Here is a 26,297-nt window from a genome sequence, read left to right on the forward strand (position 1 = left end):
GGCTGCTCTGACCCGCCCTTCAAGGGTCACCGTGAATTGGAATTGACTTGATAGCAGTGAGTTTTGAGACTGCAAACTTGAAACACAGCTGTAGGTTGCTGACACTGAGTGAATTAGGAGTGCCGTTAAAGCTCTCATTTGCTCCTTGCTTCCTCAAACGTTCGTGAGCTTTGACCACTTCCTAGGGACGGGCGTAATCCTGGAGGACAAGCCGGAGAAGCCCTCTCCTCCTAGAGCAGCGGGTCTCCACCTTCCTAATGCCGTGCGACCCTTTCATACAGGTCCTCATGTGCCGGGGACCCCCAATCATGAGATGATGTCCGTTGCCACTTCCTCACTGTCATCTTGCTATGTGGCGCATTGGGTGGCCCCCAGGTTGAGAACTGCTCTAGAGCATCGCCATGGTCCTCTGGCCAGTCCACAGGAAGCAAGTGCTACATGCACAGCGTGTCCATGTGTAGGGGTAAAATGGAGCCTGGTTCGCGGCCTGGAGCGGAGGAGGTGGCGAGGAAGGAGCAGGGCCAGGGAGGGAAGCAGTGTGCTGGCGGTGACGGGCAGCGCAGAAAGCAGTGCAAAGGCCCCGAGGTGCACGCGAACATGCTGGGCAGGTGTCACCAGAGCATGGTGAGGAGGTGGGCCTGGCGGGGATGGGGATGATTTAGGACATCAGAGCGCCTTAGTGGCTTACAGGAAGGAAGGTGGGCAGAGGGAAGCTGGGTAGGAAACTACCAAGTACTCTGTGGTGCTGTTTGCGCCAGGGGACGAGCTCTGGACGAGAAGCAGCAGGGTGCAAGGGTGCTCGAGATGGCGGGGCCTTTGGGCCGCTCCGTGTTTGCACGCTGCCTTGAGGGTGGAGCTGGTGCAGCGGTCCACGTGGAGCAGGGCCAGGGCCCGAGGCCTCGCTCGGTTGGTCCCCTACTTGGATGTGTGCCTGTGTGCTTCAGTGGGTCCTCGCTCTGCTCCTGGCGACAGCAAGGGAGTCCCGGGAGCCTGGGAGTTAGGGCCGAGACAGTGGTGCAGGCCAGGAGGTAGGCAGGTGTTGAATGGGCAGGGGCACCCAGGACCCTGCTTTCTCTCTGAGGCCCTGGCTGGAGCGTGGATGCCTGGAAAGGACAGTTTCAGCTCTTGTGTCTGCTCTTTACGTTTCCACTCCTGTTTACCCTTCTCTCGGCTGCCAGGCCCGTCTGTGTGGGAGTAACCTAGCCTCTTTTCTCCCCCCCAGCGCGCCAAGGGGGCCTTGCAGAGCATTACTGCGGGCCAGAAGGTCATTAGCAAGCACAAGAACGGGCGCTTCTACCAGTGTGAGGTGGTCAGACTCACCACCGAGACCTTCTACGAGGTCAACTTTGATGATGGCTCCTTCAGTGACAACCTCTACCCTGAGGACATAGTGGTAATGCCTGCAGGGGGCTTCTGGGTCCGTTTGGGGTGACGGGGATTATCACTGGGCCTGAGCGCTCACCAGCCTTTTCCAGCTCAGGTCCCTGGTCCCGCCCTCTCAGGAGGCAGGTGACCCTGAATATGGGGGTGCATTTGTGCTTGGTCTTTCCTTGTTAGAAAAGTGGGTGCTGCTTTTATACCCAGCTTCCTCTGGAACTGTGTCCCAGTGAGGAACTTCCAGACTTCTCAGAGGCAGGCTTGCCTTTCGTTGCGTGCCTGGACCAGTGCCGCCATGGCGCATTCACCGGGATCTGTGCCGTCACCCAGCTCTCTCTCCCTGTCCTCTGGGTCGATGTATGGAATCCACTTTTGGTTCTTCACAGTTGGAGGCTCTGGGCCCAAGTCGGAGCTCTTTGAAGCCACCCCTGGCCTGCTTCTGTTACCAGCACCTGAGACACCGGAGACCTCTGCCTGGATCCAATCCAGGGTTTCCTGGCTCAGTGTTCAGGACTGAATGCAGGTTTCTCTGACACCTTTTAGATAGGTCACTAAGGTGGAAGGGGGAGCGCATTCCTTCTTTCCCAGTTTAGACCACCGTGTTACTGCAGTTGCTGGGCGCACAAGGCAGCTATGGGAAGGCTGGTGCAGGTGGTGCGCGGTGCGATGAGTCCTCAGCTCCGCAGCCGCCTCAGGTGCTTTGCAGCCGCGTCTTCACGTCCCGCCCACACTGTGAAGTAGATGTGCTCTCTCGAACTTAGAGACCTGCTATCCCAGGGCCCCCTTTCCGGACGAGACATTAATGAGAGTTTTGTGTTTTAGTGGGCTTTGTCTACCATGATTTATTTTGCTAGACATTAAAATGGATTAGTTGCTTTAAAATTATATATAAAATCCCTCCTACAATAAAAATTAAGTGGGAAGAAGTGCCATTTTCCTATAATTATATGCAAAAATCTCTCTTGCCTAATTCTCAGACTCATTCAGTCTGTCATAAAATGTTTTAGATTATACTAAGTATATTTAAGTATATATCTGAAGAAAATTCAGATTCTCATAGATCATTGTTGAAAGCAAAACATCTCATCTCACAGTGACCCTGTGGGACAGAGTCGAACTGGCTCTTGGGTTTCCGAGGCTGTAAATCTGTAGCGAGGCAGGAAGCCTCCTCTTTCTCCAGTGGGGCAGCTGGTAGGGTTAAACTGGTGCCCAGCCCGCAAACCCCTGCCCACTGGGCTCCAATATAAGGGAAAAGATAGTTGTTTAAATCACTTTCAGACAGATAATTGCGGATATTTTTCTTTTTAATTTACACTTCTCTCCCCTCACGCTGCACGGGTGCTCAGCTGTCGCCCCCGGCTCTCGATTCTCATGCCACTGGGACACCTGTGTTCTTTCCTTTAGTGCTCATGTTGCCTGTGTTGTCAGTACCTTTCTAAACCCAGGGACTGAAGAGCAAATCACGAAATTGAACATCTGAGAATGGGAGCATGCACTGCAACATGTACTAAGATGTACCCCCTCCCTCCCCGCAAAAACCCCAAACATCAAAAAGTCTAAGCCTAGTCCACTGTAATTTGAATATGCATAAACTAGGGAGCCCTGGGAGTGCAGGTAGACGGGACCAGCTGCCCACTGTCCATGGGAGAAAGAGACGGCAGGCCGCTCTGGTGCAGATGAGTCTAAAATGCAAACCGACTGCCATTGCGAGACTCTGACTCCTAGCAACCTGGTGGCAGTAAGTTTAAGCCAGTGACTGCCTGATCCAGTCTATCTGCCACCCGGCCCTCCCTCTTCGCCCCCCACGTAACGACTGGTGTTTGGGGGAAAGAGCAGCCAGTTCAGCTCATAACTCAAACTGTTACAGCTGCTTCCCTCAAGGTGCCGTCGGACGCCTGCCCAGACCTGTCCCCAGACCCCCCATCCACCCAACACGCACACGTGACTTCTCACTGCACACCTGTGCCGGGGACACAGTGATGACCTCGGGGCAGCCTTGGAGGGAGGGCATGTGAGTACGAGAGTGAACATTAAAAAGTCCTTTGCCAAGTCTTAACCATTGGTGAGGTGGGTGAGCCTTACCCACTGCTGTTGACACACACAGTTGGGTACAGTTGAGAAGGCACAACAGGGATTCTGGAGTCTACCGCCTTTGTTCCTGTACTGTATTAAGCTGCTGGTTTCTATCACGAAGAAGCAGCAGGACAAAGACATAGGGCAGGTTGCGCACTGGTCCTCTTTCAGCTGAGAAGTCTGCCTTGCTGGGCGTGTCTGAGCAGGCATAGGTCTTGATTAATTCCACCCCACCCCCCCCTCTGGTGGGGTGGCAGTCAACCCCTGTACTCAAGTAAGACCTTCCTTTGCATTCCCTTCTGTCCCTCAGAGCCAGGACTGTCTCCAGTTGGGTCCTCCAGCTGAAGGGGAAGTGGTCCAAGTGAGATGGACAGACGGCCAAGTCTACGGCGCCAAGTTTGTTGCCTCCCACCCCATCCAGATGTACCAGGTAGCCAAGGGTTGTTTCTGGGTGGGGCTATTATTTCCCCAGGGGGTGGGCCAGAGGCCAGGCTTTGCTCTCGAGGAACTAGTGGGTGGGCAATGATGCTTCTGTGGGGCTCTGGCCTGTGTCCAGCCTTCCCAGTACGATTTCAGACACGACCGTCCTTCATTCAGTATCCTGAATCCTTCCTGAACTTTAGAAACTCCTCCTGTCCCTGGTGGTCGGACCTGGGAGACAGACAGGAATGCTAAGAGGTCTTTGCTTACCTCGGTAGGTGGAGTTTGAGGATGGCTCACAGCTCGTGGTTAAGAGAGATGATGTGTACACGCTGGATGAAGAGCTTCCCAAGAGAGTCAAGTCTAGACTGGTGAGTGTGTGCTTTCTGTGTGCCCTCAGCCCTGGCCTGGGGGGGGGGGGGGGACAAGGCAGGGGGGGAGCCCCGGCATGGGAAGGGGGGAACAGGCAGGGGGGGCCCTTTGCTTTCTTGGAGGGGTTGCCTATTCTCTCCTCACTTGTCTTTTTCAGTCAGTGGCTTCAGATATGCGCTTCAATGAGATTTTCACAGAGAAAGAGGTTAAGCAGGAAAAGAAACGACAGCGGGTTATCAACTCCCGGTACCGGGAAGACTATATCGAGCCGGCACTGTACCGGGCCATCATGGAGTAGGTGCTGCCGAGAGCCAGGAGACTCCCCGTCATCACGGCAAGAGTACCCTGGGGTTCCACAGCACAGCAGACACTTGGACTCGCAAGTTGTCATGAGAAAAGGACTGGAGAAACCACCCCACATCTCCCCCAACCCTCACCGCAGTCCTCCGTAGTGACAGGACAAGCCATTCTGGGACACGCGACATCAGCGGCGGGTCGCCAGCTCGCTGACTGGGGCTGAGCACCAGAGAGCTGTAGCCGTACTGGCCCCCGTCCCACACGGGGTCTGCTGTGCTGGCTGGCCTGCGCCCGGCCTAGGACTTAGCTCCCTGACAGTCACCCGCACCGATGTGGCCGAGCCGTTGGTGCTTGCCCCCGTCCTTCCTTTTTTGTATTTATGGGTGTGTGTGAGTATGTGAGTGCGTGTGTATGCCTGGTTCGGACCAGCTTTCGCCAGCCCCTGGCCTTTCCTCCCTCCTTTGCCTATGCAAGGCAAACACAATGTGAACCTCTGTCCTCAGCCAAGCTGAGTAAAGGACCGGAGGGCATTTCTGGACATGGCGGTGACATCCGTCAGCCCGGAACCGCCGCCAGGGAGTGGCCAGGGAGTGCTAGAGCTGCAGTACTGAGGTGCTAAGGAGTTAAGACCACCTCTTTGTCCTCTGAAGGAGCCAGTAGGGGCGACATGGATGTGTCCCACATTGCTCTAGGCACAGCGCCCCTGTGGCACAGTATTAGAGGGTGTGGGTGGGAAAGGGTCTCGATGATGGAAGCAGGCAGAGCCTGATGGGTGATTGGTTTTCAACAAAAATCTGTAATCATGCAAGGGCTGGGGAGGGTTAGGATGAACTGGGGCTACTGGAGGCCAGGGCCAGCTTAGGAAATGGCCTCTGGCCTAGGGGTGGGTGGGAGCTGGTTTGGGGGAGGGGGGCTTGGGGGCAACATTGCAGGGGTTAAACAGGTTTTTGCTCCTCATGAATTTGCTTGCCTGGGCCCAGGATTGGAGGGCTTCACACTTATACCCTATGTATCCAAGAACCAGATTTATAATACTGTCCCTTTTTTGTTACGTATGAACGCTATAAACCAAATTATTTTAAAAAACTGGTGCATCACCTTGTCCTTAGCAATAAAGTGTCTTGAGCAGAACATTGGCCATGTCTGCCCCAAGGAGCCAGAGTGGCCCAGGGTCAGGCCTTGCGTCCTGGCAGCGCAGCCGTGTGGTGAGAACCCATAAAGCAGACTTGCAAGCTGCCCTTTAAAGAGGGGCCCTGTCGAGTCCCGGCACAGTGGCCGGGGAGCAGCCGGGATGTGGGGCAGGGCCACTTCTGGCTCAGAGCCTCTCTGCTTCCTTGACTTGGAGATGATGTGGACTGCCTGCAGCTGCTGGGGGTGGTGGTGCCCAGCTCTCCCTGGTGGGTCCTGAAGATGGACACAGGGGCAGCACTGCTGGGGGCGGGGGGAGTGCTGTGCCCTGTAGTTAGGGCATAATGGTCAGGTCTGTAAGAGGCTTGGGTCGCATTGGCTCAACAACTCCCCAGGGGGTGGGTGGAGGTTGGGAGCAGTGACAGACAGTCGCAGGTGTCTCCTTGGTGAGTAAGGCTTGGCTGCACCCTTGGAAGCGAGTGTAGATAGCTTCCCCAGGCTTTACGTGGCCCTGGCCTCATGGAGGAAGCTACAGGGCTGGGTGCCTGGTCTAACCACAAGGAGTCTTACTCAACAGGTTTTTCCTAGAGATGAGGGTTTTGAAAATCACAGAATCGCCTGAGTCAGAGGGTTCCTGCCCCCTTTCGCCTGCTCCTCTTCCCGCCCCCTCTCAGGTAGTCAGGTAGGCTCCTCCGCACTGAAACATTTCTGTGCAAACTGCCAGGCCATCTAAAATAACAGTTGCCCTCTCCCTTCCATTAATCCCATGGACAAAATGTAAATTATGTCCCCAATGAGTAGTCTTTGGGCTCTTGAGGCGCTGGTGCGTAAAGCTCAAGGGGGCATGGAGGGTGAAGGGCTGTGGGTCCACACTGAAAACTCATCTGAGGCTCTGAACTAGGGAACTGGTAACAGCATTGGGAACTCCCCACCCCCTTCCCATGCTTTACCCCACAGGATTGGGCAGGGTCGCTTAACTTGCTGGGATCCAAAATGTGGGCCCCACGGACTCAGCAGGCTGGTGACCTCCGTACCCGCTGGGATTCCTTGTTAGGTCCCAGGCGGATGTTGGTGTCCCTGGGTGCAGCCACTCTGCATGTGGCGCCCAACGCGGACCCCTGGGAAGTGCCCGCGCACAAGCTAGGGTGCCGGCGCTGGGTGCTCCGGGATCGGAGGAGGCGCCCTCCCGGCGGCGGCGGCGGTACCCTGCAGGCAGCCGCGGTGCGGACGTCAGCCAGCGCGGACAAGCGCGAGACCCGGCGGGACAGGCACTGCCTGCCGCCCGCGGGCAGCGGGCCGAGGGGGCGTGTCGCTGCGGCGGCCCCGGAGCTGATTGGCCCTCGCGGGCCTGCGCCCGCCCCCGGCGGCAGTGCAGCCCGACATTGGCCAGCCCGGGCCCCGCCTGCCTCGGTGCCGATTGGCCGAGGGCGCCCGACCCCCGGCGTGGGCGCCGGGGCGGAGAGCTGGATTGGTGGTCCGGTCGTCCCCGGGTCGCGGTCCGCGCGCTCCGCCCGCCGCTGCGTCCCCACTATGGCGGCGCCCATGCAGCCCACCGCGTCGTGGGCGCCCGCCGGGGTCCCCCGCGGCTGCCGCCTCCGCGCCCCGCGCCGCGCCGGGCGCCGCCTGCCCCCTGCTCCCCTCTGCGCCGCGGTAAGGGCCCGTCCTGCGCGCGCCGGGCGCCTCGGTCGGCGGCTAACGGTCACCGCGCCGCCCCTCGCGTCCAGCCCCGGGGCCCTGGGTCCGCGCCGCGCGCGCCCCGGGAAGGAGGGCTCGGCCGGCCCGCGCTCTCGGACTCGCACGGCCCTGCACGCGCTCGCCGCGCGGGCCCGCGGGGAGGAGGCAGCAGGCCGGGCCGCACCGGGCCGTCAGTCCGCCCGCCTGAGGTCACCTGCCTGCAGCCCTCGCGGCTCTGCGCATCGTGGCGCAGACAAGGGCACGGTCTTGCGGCCCTCGGCATGGGGAGAGGAGGGAAAAGTCCAGGAAAGCCTGACTGTGGATCCTGCTTCCCTTTCTTTCGGGGACTTTTCCTCGTCGATTGCGGGTGGCCTCGCCCGTAAGAGGAAATAATCGAAGGGCGAGGGCAGACTTGGCTAGAAGAGAGCCCCGTGAGTATTTGGGGGTCCTATTTAAGGCAGTACCCATGTTCACGAATCCTCCAGTTAGCCTCATTTCTTTTTGAGGTGCCCTCACGTAGGGTGGAGGATTGCGAGGGGCGAACCGAATGATTGCACTTGATTGAGGGAGGGGCCTTTGAAAGCAGCTGCTGTCCCAGAAAGTTAAACAGAAACGAAAGATACAGCCGGGGGTATAGTTGGAGGGGGCTCTGTGCTGCAGTGGGCCAGCCATGGGGACCCAGCAGCAGTTCTCTGATGCCCAGTAGGGTCCATGGGAGTCCGAATCCCCTCAGCCCCAGTTGGTTTGGTAAAAAGCACTCAGGTGGTGGTGAGGATGGTAGCTAGATCCTGGGAAATGGATTCCGACCCAGTGACCCTATAGGACAGAGTAGTAAATGCCCTGGAGGACTTACAAGACTGCCTGGTCATCCTCCAACCCTGACCTGGCCAGCTTAGAGCTTACCCATGGTGCCACCAGGGCGCCACTGTTAACTGGGCTGTTGGAAGTTAAATATTCCTTGTGGCAAATGATGCTATTTTTAAGCCAATCACCTTTGAGTCATGTTCCCTGAACTGCTGCTTGGTGCCCTTTCAAGTCAGAAACTGAAAAGGAAGCTGGCACGAGCCTTTGTGGCCAAATGATCCTTTCGAATCATTTTCAAGGCACCAGCAAGTGCCCAGGGAAGCCCTGGTGGCGTGGTGGTTACACATTGGGCTGGTAGCTGCAAGGTCAGCAGTTCAAACCCACCAGCCACTCTGTGGGAGAGAGAGGGGTTCTCTACTCCCACAAACAGCCACGGTCTTGTGTTCCCGGGGGGGCGGGGGGGGATAGGTCTACACTGCCCTGTAGGGTTGTTGTGTGTTGGAATCAACTTGATGGCAGTGTGTTCCACAACACACGTGTGTTATGAAACTTGCTGTAAAGGGACTTGGAAGTACTATTGTGAGGTTAAGAGGCACATAGACATGAAAGTGGGGAACCCTGGCCCGCATTTTTTGGGTTTTAGCAGCTCCTAAGACAAAGGATTTTAAGAGAAATTCTGAAGTGTTAGTTGGAGACCATCCTTGTTTCACATGCCTAAATATTTACCCAGCACCTACGGAAAGTGGATTTCTAGTGAGGAAATAAAACACGCGTGTTCTTAGAGACTAATGGATCATACCCCAGACGTGCTGCCCTCCAGTGGGTGCTGACTCATAGCAATCTGACAGCCCAGAGGAGAGCCTTTCTCGGGTTTCTCCCTCCTAGTTCTCCTTTGGAACTGTTGGTGGGATTGAACTACTGACCTTGTAGTCAGCAATCCAATAATGAACCCATTGTGCCCCCCGGACTCCTAGTTGACCGGAGATCAATCAGTCAGTAAAGTATCAATTGAGTTTATGTCTGCCTGGCATTGATTACGGAAAACCCAAAGACACATGTCTTATGAAACTTGTTCTTAGACGTATAATTTTGAGATTAAGAGGCACATGGCCAGGAAAGTAGGCAGCCCTGGCTGGTGCAGTGTGACAGGAGTTAGGCTGCTAACTGAGAGGTCGGCCGATTGAAACTAGCAGCCACTCCTCAGGAGAAAGACAGGTCTTTCTGTTCCCAGAAAGAATCACAGTCTCAGAAACCCCCCGGGGGAGGGACCGTTTCACCCCGTCCTGTGGGGTCGCTGTGAGTTGGCATTGAAGGATGGCAGTGGGTGCGGTTTGGCTTTGGAGGAGTGGCGGAGGGGGAGGTTAAAGTACCCGTGGGTGGGCCTGTGAAGTGGGTCAAGAGAAAGCTGTACAAGAAATCCAAGGACAGACAGAATTGGGATTCAAAAACGAAGCCGTGAGCTTGAGGATGAACCCGGGCCCTGGTATTTAGCGGTCACTTCAGCTGCGTGCACCAACTGGACAGTGAGTACGGCACTCTGAAGAGCTGATGCCTTTGCATTACACTGTTGACCAAATTGGTGCTGGAAGGAGGACAGCCAGAATGCGCCTTCCAAGGGAAACTGGCAAAGCTTCCTCTGGCGTCCTTTGGACATGGTATGGGGAGAGGCCAGACCCGGGAGAAGGACATGCTTGGTGAAGCCGAGGGTCTGTAAGAGAAGATGACTGCAACAAGATTGATGGATGAAGTGGCCGCAACTGGGGGCTCACGCCTCACAATGATGGGGACGATGGTACAGGCCCGGGCGGTGCTTTGTCCTGTGTCAACCACAGGATCCCTGTGAGTGGGGACCGCCCGGAAGGCATCTGACAATCATGGTCCTGTGTGTAGTCAGCAGCCGCTTCCTCCTTCCCAGGTGAAAGTGTCAGGCTCGGTAGGTTAATGCCTACCTAACAACCGCCGCAGCAGATGGGCCCTTGGTGGCTCAGGTGGCTAAGCACTGACGGCTAACTGGAAGGTCAGCCCTCCTTGGCAGAAAGATGTGGCAACTGCCCTGCGTGAAATGCTGAGCCTCCAAAGTAGGTGCTGCGGTACCTGGACCACGATTCTCAGTGGTCTGGCAGTTGGGTGATGATCTCGTGATCACAGTGTGGTCTAATGTGATTGGCCAATCAGCTGTAAGGGGAGGAGGGCGGGGTGCTACCCCTTACTCGAGCCTTCTCTAGGGGACTTGCTCTTCGATGGCTGCGCCGTCACCTTTTATATTTCAGGAGAAGAAGGAGGGAGAAGTGTGCACAGCGGTGAGACCTGACTAACCGAGAAAGAAGAGGTGGGAGCAGAGTGCATTCTTTGGACCCCAGCCTCTGTGCTGAGGCTCTCCTAGAGCAGCGGTTCTCAACCTGTGGGTCGAGACCCCTTTGGGGTGGCCCAATGCATAACAGCAAAATGACAGTGATGAAGTAGCAACGAAAATAATTTTATGGTTGGGGGTCCCCACCACATGAGGAGCAGCATTCAAAGGCCACGGCATTAAGAAGGTTGAGAACCATTGCTCTAGAACTTGGTATTGAGAGTAGTACTGGCACTGAGCCATCAAACATTTTATGAGATTTAATTATTTTCAAGATACTCAGTATGAAAAGGCAGGAAGTGAGCAATTTTGGGAAGTATTGTTTCACTGTAATGGTTAAAACAAAAAAGGCTTTTAAAAAGTTCCCTGTGCCTCACCGAATGCATTCTCATCAAGAAGGGAAGTGTAGCAGGCTGCTGGGGCCTGGCTCAGGGGACAGCCATCTGGGGCCAGAGCCCGTTGTGTGCCAACGAGCCCGATGTGGAGCAAGGGCCTTGTTTTGAAATGCAGGGCGCAGTTGTGAGGGTAAAATGGATCCGCATCGTCTGCACGTCAGGGAAGCGTCTGCGATCACATCACTCTCCTCATCAGCGTTGGAGGAACCTTTGGGAAATCGGGATGGGAAGCCAGGGATGTCGGTGGAAAAGCATGGCGTTTCCTGCCTGCTTCACCTTTTCCATTGACACTCCTTCCTTATTTTCACACTTGCCGTATGTTATTTCTAGTTGCTCTACACAATTTTATTGCGCGTGATCTCGCTGCCAGGCTCTGTGCTAGATAAACTTACTGTCGTTGAGTCGGTGCAGACTCACAGTGACCCTAGAAGGACAGGGTAGAATTGCCCCTGTGGGTTTCCGGGTCTCTACACAGGAATAGAAAGCCCCGTTTCTTTCTAGAGGCGGCTGGTGGTTTTGAACTGCTGACTCTGTGGTTAGCAGCCCAGCGTGCACGATGTCATAGTCTCAGAGCCTGCAGCCTTGTGGGACCAGACGCAGCTAAAGCAGCAGTTGGGGTGCAAGTGGTGAAGGATCGTGATTGAGTGTCCAGTGGGGTCGCCCAGAATAGGATCTTAAGTCACATTGGGATTCTAGGCAGTCATTTTCCAGAAAGATCATGCCCACCTTACTTCCTGAAGGATGCATAGCAATTAGCTGAGTGGGTGCAGACAGGAAGCAATGTGACCAGTGACCTGCAATCAGCAGAGTGAGGCCACATCTTGAAGCTCACGTGGCAGGATGTGTTTGGGTGTGCGTGGAAAAGGGGTGCAGGAGTCAGTCAGCCGCAGTCAGTGGCAGGCTCCGTGAGCTGGGTGTAGCACCTTTGTTCTGAAGAGGACTCGGGCCACCGAGAGGCCGGCAGGTAGGAAGTGACCTTATCAGTGTGGCCTTTCGGATCTGTGTGTGAGGGAGCGCCTCAGTGACTCGGATTTCCATGATGGGAAAAGTCTGAGGTTTGTAACTACAGTGCCGGGCCTGCTACAAGAATTGTAAAATACGTACGAGGGACGAGCGGATTGAGGCGAACCTGGGGGCAGGGGAGGGGACCAGTTCAGCTCTGCAGTGATCTGAGGGGGTGAGTGTCCATGTCCTCTACTCCGATGGGGGGAGGGCACAGTACAAACCAACCAAAACCCACCCACTCCCAGTCGATTCCCTCTCACAGACCCTGCTGGGTGTGTGTGTGTCCGTGGCTTTAACTCTTCACGGATGCAGACAGCCTCACCTTTCCCACGCCCTGCAGAGCAGCTGGGGCTTTGAACTACCGACCCTGTGGTTCGACGTCCACCACTGCTCAGGGACTCCTTAAGGCTAGAGGACCCCATGCAAAACCAGACCAGGATTCAGTCATGGCTGTATCATCGCCGGCACAATTGAAGGTGGCTCAGCTCTGGGTTGTCTAGTCTATCTGTTTTTAAACGGGGAAAATCCCCCCCACCCCTTGCACGGTTGCGCTGAAGGTTAGAGTGGGCAGATGTAAAATTTTGGCAATGAAAGGGGTTTTTACAGTAAGAATAGTAGTTCAGTAGTAGTTCAAATGGTGCCCGGCAGATGGACGCTCATCCCTACAGGTGACCGGTGTCACCACGGGCGTCCTATATTCAAACAGCGGCCAGCTCACCGGCCCCACAGCACAGGGTAGAACTGCCCCCGAGGGTTTGAGACTGTACCTCGTTACACCCCACGGAGCGGCTGGTGGCTTTGAACTGCTGACTCTGGTTAGCAGCCCAACCCACTGCGCCAGTAGGCTCCTGTTGATGTGTGTATTCGTCCCATCGATGCCTTCAGATGCTGCTGCTCTGGGAGTGTCAGGCTGAGGGGGTCACGCTGTGACCAAGAAGGGAGAGTTGCTCTGGAAATCGGCATGTCAAACATCTTCGAATCCCAAGAAATGATACATTGTTGAGCACTTGCAGGCCCTCCCCCCAGGGGGCCAGTGTGAGGGACACGCTCTCACTGCGGACGGCGGTAATGTGTTCATTCATGGGCTGCGGAAACGCAGGCACGGGGCTGCTGGTGGTGAGCCCTTCCTCCTCCCCCACCTTCTGAGCGTTTTGTGGAGATGATGCTGGAGTTTAATTAAGATTTCATTCAGATTTTGCTGCTTCCTCCCGTGAACGCTCCTGTCAGACTTATGTCATTGGGATGGAATGTCATTGACGACCACATTTTACCATGATTTGTGAAATGTCCTTTTGCCCTTTCGCCCTCCCCCGCCACGCAACAGCAAGGTGGGGTAGCTGCAGGTGTCACAGGTGGCTTCATCCCCTGAAATCCTCCCTGGGACATTCTCATAGTGTGACAGGTAGAGCCGTGACTCCGCCCTTCTGACCTCAGGCTCACCTCGCTGGTTTATCCCCACAAACAAACACAAACAAACAAACAAGCAAACAAGAGCATTCATTTTGTGTCGTTCATCTCTGATATGCAGCCGGAAACGGTAATCACAGGAAGCCCGGGCACATTTTCGCAGAGCGGTGGTGTGCCCTTATCACCGAGCACCACGGCAGCTCCGGGGAGTGCTGGACCCGCGAAGAACAGAACAAGTGAGGGTGATAGGGTGGTCACGCCCCACTGGGTCTTTCTGGGGCCACACTGGAAGAATTCTTGATAATGCAGATATGAGAGTTTTCTTTTGCTCAGGGAAGATTTATATTCGGATATATATTTAACAGTTTATCAGCACTTCACATATACAATTCACTAGTTCAGTCATATCAAGAGAGAGTTTTCTAAGTAAGAGTTTTACAGCAAGATAACGCAGGGTTTGAACATGGCTTCCAGAGAATCGATTTAAAATAGTGGTTCTCACTCTGGGGGTAAAGGGCCCTTTTACAGGGGTCCCCCGATTCACAGCAGTAGCATAATTGCAGTTATGAAGTAGCAACAAAGATAATTTTATGGTTGGGGGGGCGGTGACCGGAACATGAAGACCTGTATTAAAGCGTTGTGGCATTAGGAAGGTGGAGAACCCCTGATTTAAAACATCCATACAATAGAGTGCTCCCCGCCAAGGCTATCTTCTTAGCTTTTGTCACGGTGACCTGAGCATCTTTTGAACCCTCCAGAGTGCCCCCCTGGTGTGCCAGGTATGTGCCGCCCAGGGGTGGGGGTGGGGGTCTGTGCATCTGGAACACCCATCTGCTTTGTAAAGGCAAACCATGCAGGTCCCCCCCCCCCCCCCGCGCTCAGTGCTCACTCCAGGAGACGACGGGAGGACTTTCATGTTCACGCCTACTCACCGCTCATCAGCAGGCCTAGTTGAGAGCCCGTTTCAAAGACCCAGTGCTTATGAAGTTAACCACGTTGGGGTGCTTTCTGCCCTGCCAGCCGCGAGTGCCGCACACATCTGACGCGCCCTCCCTGAGCTGGGCATGCCTCCAGACATGGGGCGCAGGGGCGATGCACTCATGGAAACAAAGGATTAGGAAAAAGACCATAAATAGGTGTCCGGGACTTTTTTCGGAAGCCCTTGAGTTCCCTTTGAGGTGGGCATCCCTCTGGAGGCGGAGGGCCCGTCAACTCCTGCTTTTGCTTTGGGCTTAGCCTTTCTTTCCCAGTCTATCCTGCATCTCGTCACTGTGGAAATCTGACTGCCCGCTCCCGACTTGAAGCCACGACGTGGTTTCCCAGTGTCACCGTGGGTTCGGCAGGGTTGTGCAGAGAAACCTAACCAGCGACGCTCACATACATGTGCATAAGAAGGAGCTTTATATCAGGAGTAAGTTTATGTGCACAAGACAGTCCCGCCCAGCCCACCTCCAGCCCACCAGCCCTTCTGTAGCTGCAGCTCATGATGCAGACCCGTCACGCGGGGCGGTCGCAGGCTGGGGGGGGCACGTTGTGTGCATCCCAGGTCGGTGGACACATGGCAGGGTGCCGGCAGCTCTCCATTCCCGGGGGTGGGGCGGAGGGAGCTGCTCCAGGAGGCAGGCACGCGGTTCCTGCAAGGGCCACAGAAGCAGTTCCTCGGTCCCTCCCAAGAAGGCCACACCCCCACAGGCATCTTCAGGCTGTGACCTGATTGACAGGTTGGACCCCAAAGTCTGACTGCCGCTCAGTGGGATGCATTTCACTCGCTTTAGCCTACGGCCTACGAAAGCTCCCCTTTCCATTCCGCCGCCTCACTTTCCTCCGGAGGGAATTTAGTCCGGGCATCCCTTTGCTGACGCTTCCCCCGAACTTTCCCAGTGGTTGCTAATTTCCACCGTTTCCTGAAGCCTGTGCGTGTTCACTCGGTGGCTGCTGCTTGAAGGCAGGAGCCGCACACCTCCCTCCGACTTCCCGCTGCTTTACGCAGGTGTGTGGGGCCGCTCCGGCATGGTCGCTCTGCTGGTCTTCATCTCTTCTCCAAACCCATGCGAGTAGACAGACAACGTGCAGCCTAAGACACGTAGGCCTAAGGCATTCAAACTCTCCGAGGGTCAGTGACAACGAAGGGGGCATTTATCTCAGGTCCTCTGATGCCGTGTCACGCAGAGCAGTATGATCGCCCTCCTCAGTTGTCTTGCACTACAGCTCGGCAGCTTAGGGCCTCTTTGAAGTACAAACCGGCAAAAGTGCTCACTTTGAGGCCTGCAATGCGCCTGACCCCATCCAAGGTCTCTTCACTCCATGCAGATACAGGTGAACACTGGGTAGCGGATAAGGAAGACCATGGACACATCAGGGGTTTAGAGTTAGGATGTGGCAAAGTATCGGCTATTAGCAGGACTGCCCGGAGCATGAAGCCTCTGTTTTGGAAGAGGTACAGGTGGATCACTCCTTGGAAGCAAGGCTGGTGAGACATCTTGCGCACTTTGGGTCTCTCAGGAAGGACAGTTCCTACAGAAGAACATCGTGCTTGGTGACGTTGAAGGTCAGCAGGAACAAGGCAGGCCTTGGCTGAATGGACCGCACCAGACGTGGCAATGTGAGGGTGTGCAGGACGCCTGGTGAGCCTGTACTCTGTTGCACGTGAGTCACTGCGAGTCAGAACTGGCTTAACGGCACCCAACGTTGTTCATCTCAATGTGCCATGTTTGCTTTTATTTTATTTATTTAAAAAAATCATTTTATCGGGGGCTCGTACAACTCTCATCACAATCCATCTATCCATCCATCGTATCAAGCACATTTGTACATTTGTTGCCATCATTGTTCTAAAAAAATTTGCTTTCTACTTGAGCCCTTGGGATCAGCTCCTCATCCCCCACCCCCCTCACCAACCCTTAATAAGTTATTAAGGGTTAATAAATTATAATTATTATTAAATTATAATAATAAAAAATTATTAATAAATTATTCTTATTTTGCCTTTATTTTTAAAGAGAAAGAAAACATTACATCTCCTGGAAAGGCTTCCTAGACATTTCCTCCATATCTTCTCTTCCTCCACTCAGAAACCACCACTGTCACGAGCTGCTTTTTTTAGATCCCCATGCTGTTTTCATACATAGTGCTCAGTGTTGTGTGGCCACACTTGGTACGTGGCACAGGTTGGCAACGTGGATGCGTTGTCAAAGACTGCCTCGCAGCAGTGTGGAGCAGTGATGGCAGTTAGTCATTGGAACCAGCTCACTGGACTGCAAGCTTAGCATCCTTACTGTTTGTTGGCCTCGGATAGATAGTTTTGATTGGGTTTTAATCTATATGTATCTTTGTATCAGAGGATTTTGTTTTTAAAGAGTCACTGCTGTTTTTTAAAAACCTCGGGGGCACTGTGAGTCAGGCGTTGAGCTGCTAACTGCAAGGTCTCTGGGTCAACACCAGCTCCTCCTGGGGAGGAAAGAGGAAGCTGTTTGTTCCCATGAAGATTTATATTGTCAGAAACTCTCTACAGGAGAGTGTGGATGCGTTGGAACTGACTTGGTGGCAGTGGGTTTTTAAGTAGGTCTCTTTGGGTCCCTGCTGTGTTGCCTGCGTGTTTGGATGCCTTTGAGGAGCTTCTCCGAGGACCCGGTGCACCCCAGGGGGAAGCCCTGCCTGCTCTCGCCACCTTCCAACCACGCTGACATCCATTGCTGCAGCCATTGGGCCCCGCCCATCTCTCAACAGTGCCCCCCCCTCTTTGCTGACTTTCTGTTCCATCAAGCGAGGTGTCCTCCTCCAGGGGCGTGTCTCTCCTGATAGCACGTCCAGAGACGACGTCTCACCATCCTTCTTTTTGTGACTTTGGCAATAATTACTTTAATGTCATTAAATGTCTACTTGATGTTGACAGTTCCATTGTTTTAAATCATTTATTGGGAGCTTGTACAACTCATCACAATCATACACACATCAATTGTATAAAGCACATTTGTGCATGTTCATTGCGCTGATCATTCGCAAAACATTTGCTCTCCACTCAAGCCCCTGGCATCAGCTCCTCTTATCTTCCCCGTTCTTCCCCCAGGAACCCTTGATAATTTATAAGCCATCATTTGTCATCTCTTACACTGTCCGGCATCTCCCCACCACCCACTTTTCTGTTATCCGTCCCCCCTGGGAGGAGGTTATATGTAGATCCCTGTAGTCGGTTCCCCTTTTCCACTCCACCATCCCTGTATCACCACTCACATCACTGGTCCTGAAGGGGTCATCCGTCCTGGATTCCCTGTGCTTCCAGTTCCTGTCTGTACCAGTGTACATCCTCTGGTCTAGCCAGATTTGTAAGGTAGAATTGGGATCATGATAGTGGGGTGGGGGGAGAGGAGGAAGCATTTAGGAACTAGAGGGAAGTTATAGGTCTCATGTTGCTATATTACACCCTGACTGGCTTGTCTCCTCCCTGCGACGCTTCCGTAAGGGGATGTCCAGTTGCCTACAGATGGGCTTTGGGTCCCCACTCTGCACTCCCCGTCATTCACAATGATAGGATTCTTTACTTCTTTTTTTTTTTTAACATTTTATTAGGGATACAAGTCTTATCACAATCCATACATACATCAATTGTATAAAGCACATCTGTACATTCTTTGCCCTAATCATTTTCAAAGCATTTGCTCTCCACTTAAGCCCTTTGCATCAAGTCCTGTTTTTTTCCCCTCCCTCCCCTCTCTCCCCTCCCTCATGAGCCCTTGATAATTTATAAATTATTATTTTGTCCTATCTTGCCCTATCCGGCATCTCCCTTCACCCCCTTTTCTGTTGTCTGTCTCCCAGGGAGGAGGTCACATGTAGATCCTTGTAATCGATTCCCCCTTTCCAACCCACTCACCCTCTACCCTCCCAGTATTGCCCCTCACACCCCTGGTCCTGAAGGTATCGTCCACCCTGGATTCCCTGTGTCTCCAGCTCCTATACGCACCAGTGTACAGCCTCTGCCCTATCCAGTCCTGCAAGGTAGAATTCGGAACATGGTAGTTGGGGGGCAGGAAGCATTTAGGAACTGGGGGAAAGCTGTATTCTTCATCGGTGCTACATCGCACTCTGACTGACTCATCTCCTCCCCTAGACCCCTCTGTGAGGGGATCTCCAGCGGTCGACAAATGGGCTTTGGGTCTCCACTGTGCACTTCCCCCTTCATTCACTGTGGTAAGATTTTTTTTCCCCTGGTGATGCCTTATACCTGGTCCCTTTGACACCTCGTGATCGCACAGGCTGGTGTGCTTCTTCCATGTGAACTTTGTTGCTTCTGAGCCAGATGGGTACTTGTTTACCGTCAAGCCTTTGAGACCTCACACTATCTCTGTTGATAGCCGGGCACCATCAGCTTTCTTCACCACATTAGCTTATGCACCCATTTGTCCTCAGCTATCGTATCATGGAGGTGTGCACCCAGTGATAGAATTTTTTTCTTTGATGCCTGATAACTGATCCCTTCGGGACCACATGATCACACAGGCTGGTGTTTTCTTCCATGTGGGCTTTGTTGCTTCTGAGCTAGATGGCCGCTTGTTTACCTTCAAGATTTTAAGACCCCAGTCGCTATCTCTTTTGATAGCTGGGCGATTCTTTACTTCTAAGGAGAATTTGCGCTGTACTTCTTCCAAGACAGATTTGGTTGTCCCTCTGGCAGCCTATGGTCCTTTCACTATTCCTCACCAACACTGTTCTTAAATGTATACTTTTCCTGCCGCCTTCCTACGGACTGTTCGGCTTTCACATGCAGATAAGGCAATTGAAAATGTCATGGCTTGGGTCAAGCCCACCTTAGTCGCCAGCGTGACATATTTCACAGTGGTTTTTGCAGTGGAGTTGCTCAGTGCATTGTGCCGTTTGCTCGTTTGGCGCTTGTTTGGTTTTTGTGTAATAATCAGTCACGTCAGATACCACTGTTAGCTGTTGTCACGTAGCTACCTCCCAGCAACCTGCAACTCCACCCTCCTCCTCTTCTCTGACTCGGCCCAGACCAGGGAAGATCATCTGTCCTGAGAGCTGGAGATGAATTTTCTGAAGATCAAGGGCATTCGTCACGACCGATCTTCTGCACAGAACTCACATTCTCCAAGTAGAAAATTATGTCTAAAGCCTTAACCTCTGAAAACCATTAAAGCAAACCAAACACCTCTAGTAACAACACACATGAAAATTAAAAAGAAATAATTTTATTGGTGGCTCTTTATCTTTTTAAAGTCAGTAACACCAAATCTTAACAGCTTCTATTTAGAAAGCCTTTTTGTTTGTTTTTTTCTTGTTCAAACAAAGATGATCTCATATAGACAGAACAAACACGTTTTGTTTCCTTGTATTTTCACTCCCTTGTTCCCGTGGCTGCTTCTCAGCATTTCTTTCACTCTTTCTTTGTCACACGGAAACATGTTTAGTTTTTCAGAAGGGCAGGACAAAGCATACCAGGAAGACTTCAAGGGACAGTTATAATGACCGTGTGTATTAACTAGGGAGAGTCCTAATCCTCAGACGTTAGGCATTACCTTGACTGAGAGATCTGGCAGGAAGGCCTGACCCTGCTTTGAACTTGGTGGTGGTCCCTCGCGGCTAAGGTCTTCGGCTGGTGTCAGTGCACAGTCTCAGTTCCATCTCTGCCGTGTCAGGTTTACGGGTGAATTTGTCACCGTGGCTCCTCACACAGCAAGGAGTGTGTCAGAGTCGCCAAATGACACATCTCTTTAAGATGAGAAATTAGATTCGTGTCACGCTCTCTGGGCAAAATGAACTTAAAGACTGTGGACTAGCTGTTTCCAGGCATCTTCCACTTTGGTTACTCTTCTTCCCCCAGATAGGGAGAGCCCAGTCAGTACTCACCAAGAGGATGCTTCTGAGCACTGTCTCAGTGGACTGTGTTAACCCCCCAGACCATGATTTGGGGCCTCTAGGCTCCGAGACTCCTTCCCTCAAGGTGTTTGGTTGTATGTCTATGGAGTGTTTATCACTTAGCCCCCGGATGGAGTTTTTTGGTATATGATGTGAGATAAGGCTTCTGTTTGCGGTTTTTTTTTTTTTTTTCGCAAGTGGATGTTCACTCTCTTGTCAGGACCATTTCGTAAAGAAACTGTCTCTCCCTCATGTAGTGACTCAGACACCTTGTTAGAGACCGGCTCTCTTTCGGTGGATGGATTTACTTCTGGGTCCTCAGCTCTGTTCCATTGGTCCTACCTGTCACCGCACCGCTCCCCGCTGTGCTGTGCTGACCCCAGTGGCTGTGCAGTAGCTTCTGAGACGGGGAGCAGGGGAGCCTCTACTTTGTTGTGTTACTTTAGAGTGTCTTTCCTCTCCACAGAAAGCTGGTGATTTATTTCTCCATCTCTTAAAAAAAAGTTATTAAGAGTTGTGATTGCCTTATATTTGTAGATTGCTTTGAATAGTAGTAATATTTTCACAATTCTAAATTTTCCTATCCACGAGTATGGTAGGTTTAATTTGTGCAGATTGCTTTTGGCTTCTTGTAGTGGTGTTTTATAGTTTTCTTAGTGTAACTTCTTTTGTGCCTCTGGTTAGATTCATTACTAAATAGTTCAACCATTAGGTGGCTATTATCAATGGAATCCTTCTCCTGATTTGCTTCCCAGAGCTCTCCTTGTTCGCATAGGAGAGTCGGACTGATTTTTGTGTGTATGCTGATCTTGAACCTTGCTGCTTTGCTGAATCTTTCAATTAGTTTCAGCAGTTTTCTTCTTTAGTCTTTGCATATCACCTGTCCCTAGAGAGTTTTTAACTTCTTCTTTTTCGGCCCGAGGGGGATTCCATTGTTTTCTTTTTATGCCATATGGTTTTGGCTAAGATTTAACACAATATTAAATAGGAGTAGTGATAAAGGATAGTCTTCTTTGGTTCTCATTCATTAGAAGCATGCTTTTACTTTTTTACCTTAAAGGGATACTTTCACTCTGAGATGAGTGGTGGCCATTAGTTACATATCCTTAATTATGTGGCACATTTCCTTTCTATTCCTATTTTAGTGAGTGTTTTTATCAGGAGCGGATGCTGGATTTTTCCAAATGCCTTTTCTGTATGAAGAAAAACGGTTTCTCATTCGTATTTGTGTCTTGTTCAAATGACTCTTCACTCATTATGCGATAACCTTATGTCTCTTTTTGTGGTTTTTGCCTCAAAATAGATTTTATCAGAAATCGATATTGTCACTCCTGTTTTTTGATTGCCATTTGCTATGTATATTTATTTCCATCCTTTGAATTTTAATATTTTTGTCTTTGTGTCTAAGGTTTGTCTCCTGTAGACATTATGTAATGGCTCCTGCTTTCTTTTCCATTTGGTTATTTCTCTCTCTTGGTGGATGCATTTCCTCTATATTCAGTGTAATTACTGACAGCTATGAATTCATTGCTGTCACTCTGTGTTTTTATTTGCTTTGTGTGTGGGGTGGGGTTGAGTGGGGGTCACTCTTGGTTCTGTTGTTCCACATAATTCTCAGTGACAAGTTAGTTTTGTTTGTGGTTTTAGTCTTCATTTTTTATCATTTTCTTTGTTGATGTTGGATTCATGCTCGGTAAAACTTTATGATTTTACTCATTAATTTTGATGACAAAATTCATTAATTTTCTTTGAGGTTACCTTGTAATCTACTATTTTCTTCTCAAGTTTAAAACTGTCTTATCTTGGAACTGACTTGGCTTCCTCTCTGTTTGGAAGGTCTATAACTGCAGTATTTATTTCACTTACTTTGAAATAGTCTTCATTTATAAATTGATATCTCAGTTTCTCTATTTTCAGTCCTGTAGATTTGTTTTACTTTGAATACTTCTACAGGAGGCCTTCAAACATTCATGGAAAAATGGAATGAAACGATAATGGGATTTTTCCGTAAACCTTTTGAAGCCCCCATGTGTGTCTGGGCTGATTTTGAGTGCTGATGTCACGTATGCTAACATCAGGGTGTTGCCTCATCGACTGTTTTCTCTCTGAAATACTTTCTATAATATTGACCGTAAGGTTGGCCTGGCTTTTACAAATTCCTTTAATTTCTGTCTATCTGGACATGCCCTGAGTTTCCCACTGCCCTAGGTGATGATTTTGCTGGGTATATAATTCTTGGTTGGCAATTTTTTTCTTTGCAAAACTGTGCAGGCAACAAGCCAATGGGATGGCATATGTGAGGGGCTTCAAAAACTCCTGGACACATGAAATCGAATGATAATGGAATTTCCCCATAAAACCTTTTGAGGCTCCTCCGTATAAAATTGTGCCGTTGAGTTGCTTCCGATTCTTAGTGATCTTACATAGGGTTCCCAATATTGTGAAACTTCTGGGGAGCAGGCAGCTTAGTCTTCCTTTCCTTCCAGCCCCTGGAGGCCTTAAACTGCTGACCTTGCGGCTAGCAGCTTGCTGTCTAACCCACGGGCCGCAAGGGTGCCTTTTTAGAGAGGCAGTGCAGTATATAATTGAAGCCAGACTGTCTGGGCTTGAATCCTGGCTGTGTCATTTGCTAGCTCTGTGATCTTGGGCAAGATACTTTAACCTCTCCATGGCTCACTTTCTTCTCTGTAAAATGGAAATAATGACCTCATGGATTTGTTGAGTTTGAGTGAATTAGATCAGACACAACTCTTAAAACTGTTGCTGGTCCATAGAAAGTATTATAGGAATATTAGCCATATTAGTTCTTTTAGTTAATTAACCTCACACCATGACTTGCAGTTAGAGAGTGTACAGCTCTGATGCGCAGGATAATTAAATATATTACATGCTAATTAACTTCTAAATCTTCCTGGTTATGTATAAAATGTGAATTGGAGCGATGCATTAAACATAAATGTTTTCCAAAAAACTGATGCGCCTTTCAGTAACTGGTTTGGGAAACTGAATGATAAAGAGTACAGAGTAAGTTCTAATTAGCTTGCTTCAGAAAAAGTCACAGGAGAAATGCTCAGGAAATACTCTGGTTTTGGCTCTTCATCGTTTTTTCATAATTGACTTCCTTTCCGGTCTGGCTGATGGCTGAAGATGAGCAAATGCTGACATTTCAGAGTGACCTAGAAACTCGCCAGGTGGAGGGAGCAGCAGCAGGGGGAGGAAGGAATGAGGCGTGGCTCAGGTGGGAGCCACCCTATGGCAGAGGTTCAGGTGGAAGATAACCGAATGGACAGGACTTTGGCTTTCTGGCTCCTGATGGCTGTCCGTGCCCGTGTGAACCCTGTGAGTAACCCCTGAACCTGAGCCTGGCTCCCTGACACCCTGGCAGATGGGCAGGTTGGGCAGCCCTTGTGAAGAACCTCCCCATGCCAGGGGTGCTGGGCTCTCTCCAGCCTCCAGCCTGCGGTGTCTGGCTGGACCAGGCTCAGGGTGCCTGGCCCTGGCTCAGGATGTCTGGCTGGGCTGGGCTCAGGGCGTCTGGCCCCGGGAAAGGGGGGGTGAGCACAGTCTACACCTACTTGGCTCTAAGTAGGGAGTGTTGGGCAGCTGCTTCACTCGGCTGACTGAGCTTCTGGGACCGTCTGGACCACGAACCCCGGGGAATACACCATGTACCTGCATGTCTAGAGGAAGCTGTGCCTGGGGGGACAACTGCAAATGTACAACCTGTAGCTGCAAGGCGTGTTGGAAAAGCTGCTGTCCTTGCTGTCCCCTGGGTTGCATCTGCAGAGGGCAGTCAGATAAATAAATGCAGCTGCTGCCCCTGTAGGGCACCCGTCACATGGAGGAGTGGCCTGGAAGTGTCTGCATGAGTTGAGAAATCAGGATGTTTGTACAATAGATTGTGCTTCATGTATATGTTTGGCCAAATGTAGTATTGGTGTTTAAACTCACCATTGTTAATCAAACAAACCAACCTGCCAGGTGGCGTTCCAGAAATGTTCAGGTTGTAGGTTGTTTCAGGAATGGCAAGGGTTTGAAGACACCATCTCTGTAAGCTCAGATTTTTATCGCAACTGAAATATTTGAGTGTTATGTGTTCTGATTCCTTTTTCCGCCAAGTACGCAGTAACTGACTGAATCATGTGCTTGGGGAAATGTCCACTCAATAACCAGGTCAGTTTTGAACGCCTTCCAGGGATTCCGTGGCGAACAAAATAGGCAAGTTGTTGGCCATGGTGACCCGGCATATAAATGTGAGCTCAATGGCTGCAGCCACTGTGAGCTTATAAGAGCAGCACGTAACAGGAAGAGATTCTCCAGGTGCAGTGGGGGCAGAAATTCACCTTTAATTGGAGACTTAAAAAATCAGTAGGAGTTGGTTAGATGAAGTGAAGGTGTCCAGAGGGTATCATTCTAATATCGGGAGAGAACATGGTTAAGTTAAAAAACACTGGAAGTTGCGTAGTGTTGTCAACTTGTAGACATGAGGTGGTAAAGGTGGCAAGAGACCCGGGAGGCGGCTGGGTCGGGGAGCCGGATCATGTAGTGTGACAGGCCTCCCTCCGCAGAGGTTCAGGAGACCTGGTGGCTTAGTGGGTTACACACTGGCCTGCTAGACTCCAGGTCCGCTGCTCTGTGGGAGAAAGATGGGACTTTCCTCTCATGTAAATCAGTACAGTTTTGGAACTCCCCCCCCCCCAAGGCAGTTCTATAGGGCCCTCTCCTATAGGTTTACTCTGTCGTGACCAACTCTCCGGGAGAGCACAGTGAGGTCACATTGGCCTCTGAGTGGAGAATTAATTGGAGAGGGTCAAGAATGGAGTGGGGTGGGGAGCTTATTCGGAAGCTCTTGTCTGAGGTCAGGTAGAAGACTGTCGTCCCTGAAATAAGCGGTGAAGATGGAGAGCTGTGAGTGGCTCCGTTCGCAGGACTCGACTGGGCGTGCAGGAGGTTGAGAGTGAGCAAGAGAGGGGTGGAGCGGCTCACCCCCAGGTTCTCACTGAGATCCTGAACACAGGAGGAAGAAGAGGTTTATGGGAAGTCTGCGGCGTCTGATGATAGATGACGTGGAAAGTTAAATTAATTGATGTGGAACTCATGGTAGATTGGGCTTGAGTGTACAATGGGGCTTCAGAACGTTTGTGGGACAATGGAACGAGAAGCTAGTGGGTTTTTCCTCGTAGGCCTTCTGAAGTCTTGTATAAAATGGAAAGGAGCCAGTGTGGTGATGGCCAGTGAGGCCGGAAGAGTGGGCGAGATGGTCTTGGGAGTAGCTGTAGAATAAGCGTGTAAAAGGATTTGAGACAGTGTCCTGAAGTTTTACTAAATTTAAAATTTGCACATGCCTGTATGTAGACACATGCCCTTAGCACAGATTGACTTTAGTGTTTTTGTTTTTTTTTTTGTAGCTCTTACTTTAAAGTTTTATTTATTATTTTTTTTTACTTTAAAGTTTTATTGGGAATTTTTTTTTAAAGTTTTGCTGTCCCATAATCCAAACAATTCAATAGTTCAGCCATATCAAGAAGAGTTGTACAGAGATATCACAGTCGATGTTAGAAGACTTTTTCTTGCTGTGCACAGTTTCCATCGTTGTATCTGCAGTTGGGGAATATAAAGAGATTATTCATTTATTTTTCCTTTAAGCAGTTTCTTGAGCGTTAACTGTACACTGTGCTTTGAAACGGCAGCAATTCCCAGAACTATGTAATTGATTCTTCTTTCAAATTATATGTTAATTATTTGTAGGGGCAGGAAAACAGCCCGTGTGTTTTATGAAGGCTTGTTAGTGATAAGGCTGGGCTGATAACAGGAGTCCACCGGGGCAACCGTGTACCTGCACCTGTAGGACTGTGATGAGGGAAAGCCTCCTGAAGCTGGTGTGTTCTGGAGCAGAGTTCCGAAATAGAGTTGGTTGGCCAGCAACGAAGGCAGCAGAGGGGCATCCTAGACAGGTAGGAGAACGAACACCGAGACGATCAGTGACGACTGAGTTTGAGGTGCCCGCAGGCCATCCAGGGAATGAGAGGGCGCAGGCAGGGGCATGGCTGATGGTCACCTGGTATCCAGTGGTCTGGCTTGTGCTGATCTTATTTTTAATTTAGTTTTGTTTATATACATCATACACG

The 26,297-nt window shown here is 51.3% G+C and overlaps 2 protein-coding genes across 6 annotated transcripts in view; both read left to right on the plus strand.

Moving 5' to 3' along the window:
• KDM4A (lysine demethylase 4A) overlaps positions 1-5,670 on the plus strand; it is a 35,561-nt gene extending 29,891 nt beyond the window's left edge. For all 3 annotated transcript variants that reach the window (XM_075555069.1, XM_075555087.1, XM_075555078.1), the window contains exons 19-22: positions 1,223-1,393; positions 3,761-3,880; positions 4,149-4,241; positions 4,400-5,670. In XM_075555069.1, the coding sequence (XP_075411184.1) occupies positions 1,223-1,393; positions 3,761-3,880; positions 4,149-4,241; positions 4,400-4,540 (525 nt within the window). In that variant the 3' untranslated portion in view covers positions 4,541-5,670. The remainder of the gene's footprint in view (positions 1-1,222; positions 1,394-3,760; positions 3,881-4,148; positions 4,242-4,399) is intronic.
• A 1,470-nt stretch (positions 5,671-7,140) lies between these two features.
• Positions 7,141-26,297, plus strand: part of ST3GAL3 (ST3 beta-galactoside alpha-2,3-sialyltransferase 3) — a 239,393-nt gene continuing 220,236 nt past the window's right edge. The window contains exon 1 of one of the 3 annotated variants that reach the window (XM_075555119.1): positions 7,141-7,317. The gene's annotated coding sequence lies outside the window, so the exon portion shown is untranslated. Of the gene's footprint in view, positions 7,318-7,623; positions 7,773-26,297 lie in introns of those variants that run through there. The other 2 variants (XM_075555100.1, XM_075555110.1) reach the window with 2 other exon arrangements.

Source organism: Tenrec ecaudatus, chromosome 1 (assembly GCF_050624435.1).
Source record: "Tenrec ecaudatus isolate mTenEca1 chromosome 1, mTenEca1.hap1, whole genome shotgun sequence".
Taxonomy (NCBI): domain Eukaryota; kingdom Metazoa; phylum Chordata; class Mammalia; order Afrosoricida; family Tenrecidae; genus Tenrec; species Tenrec ecaudatus.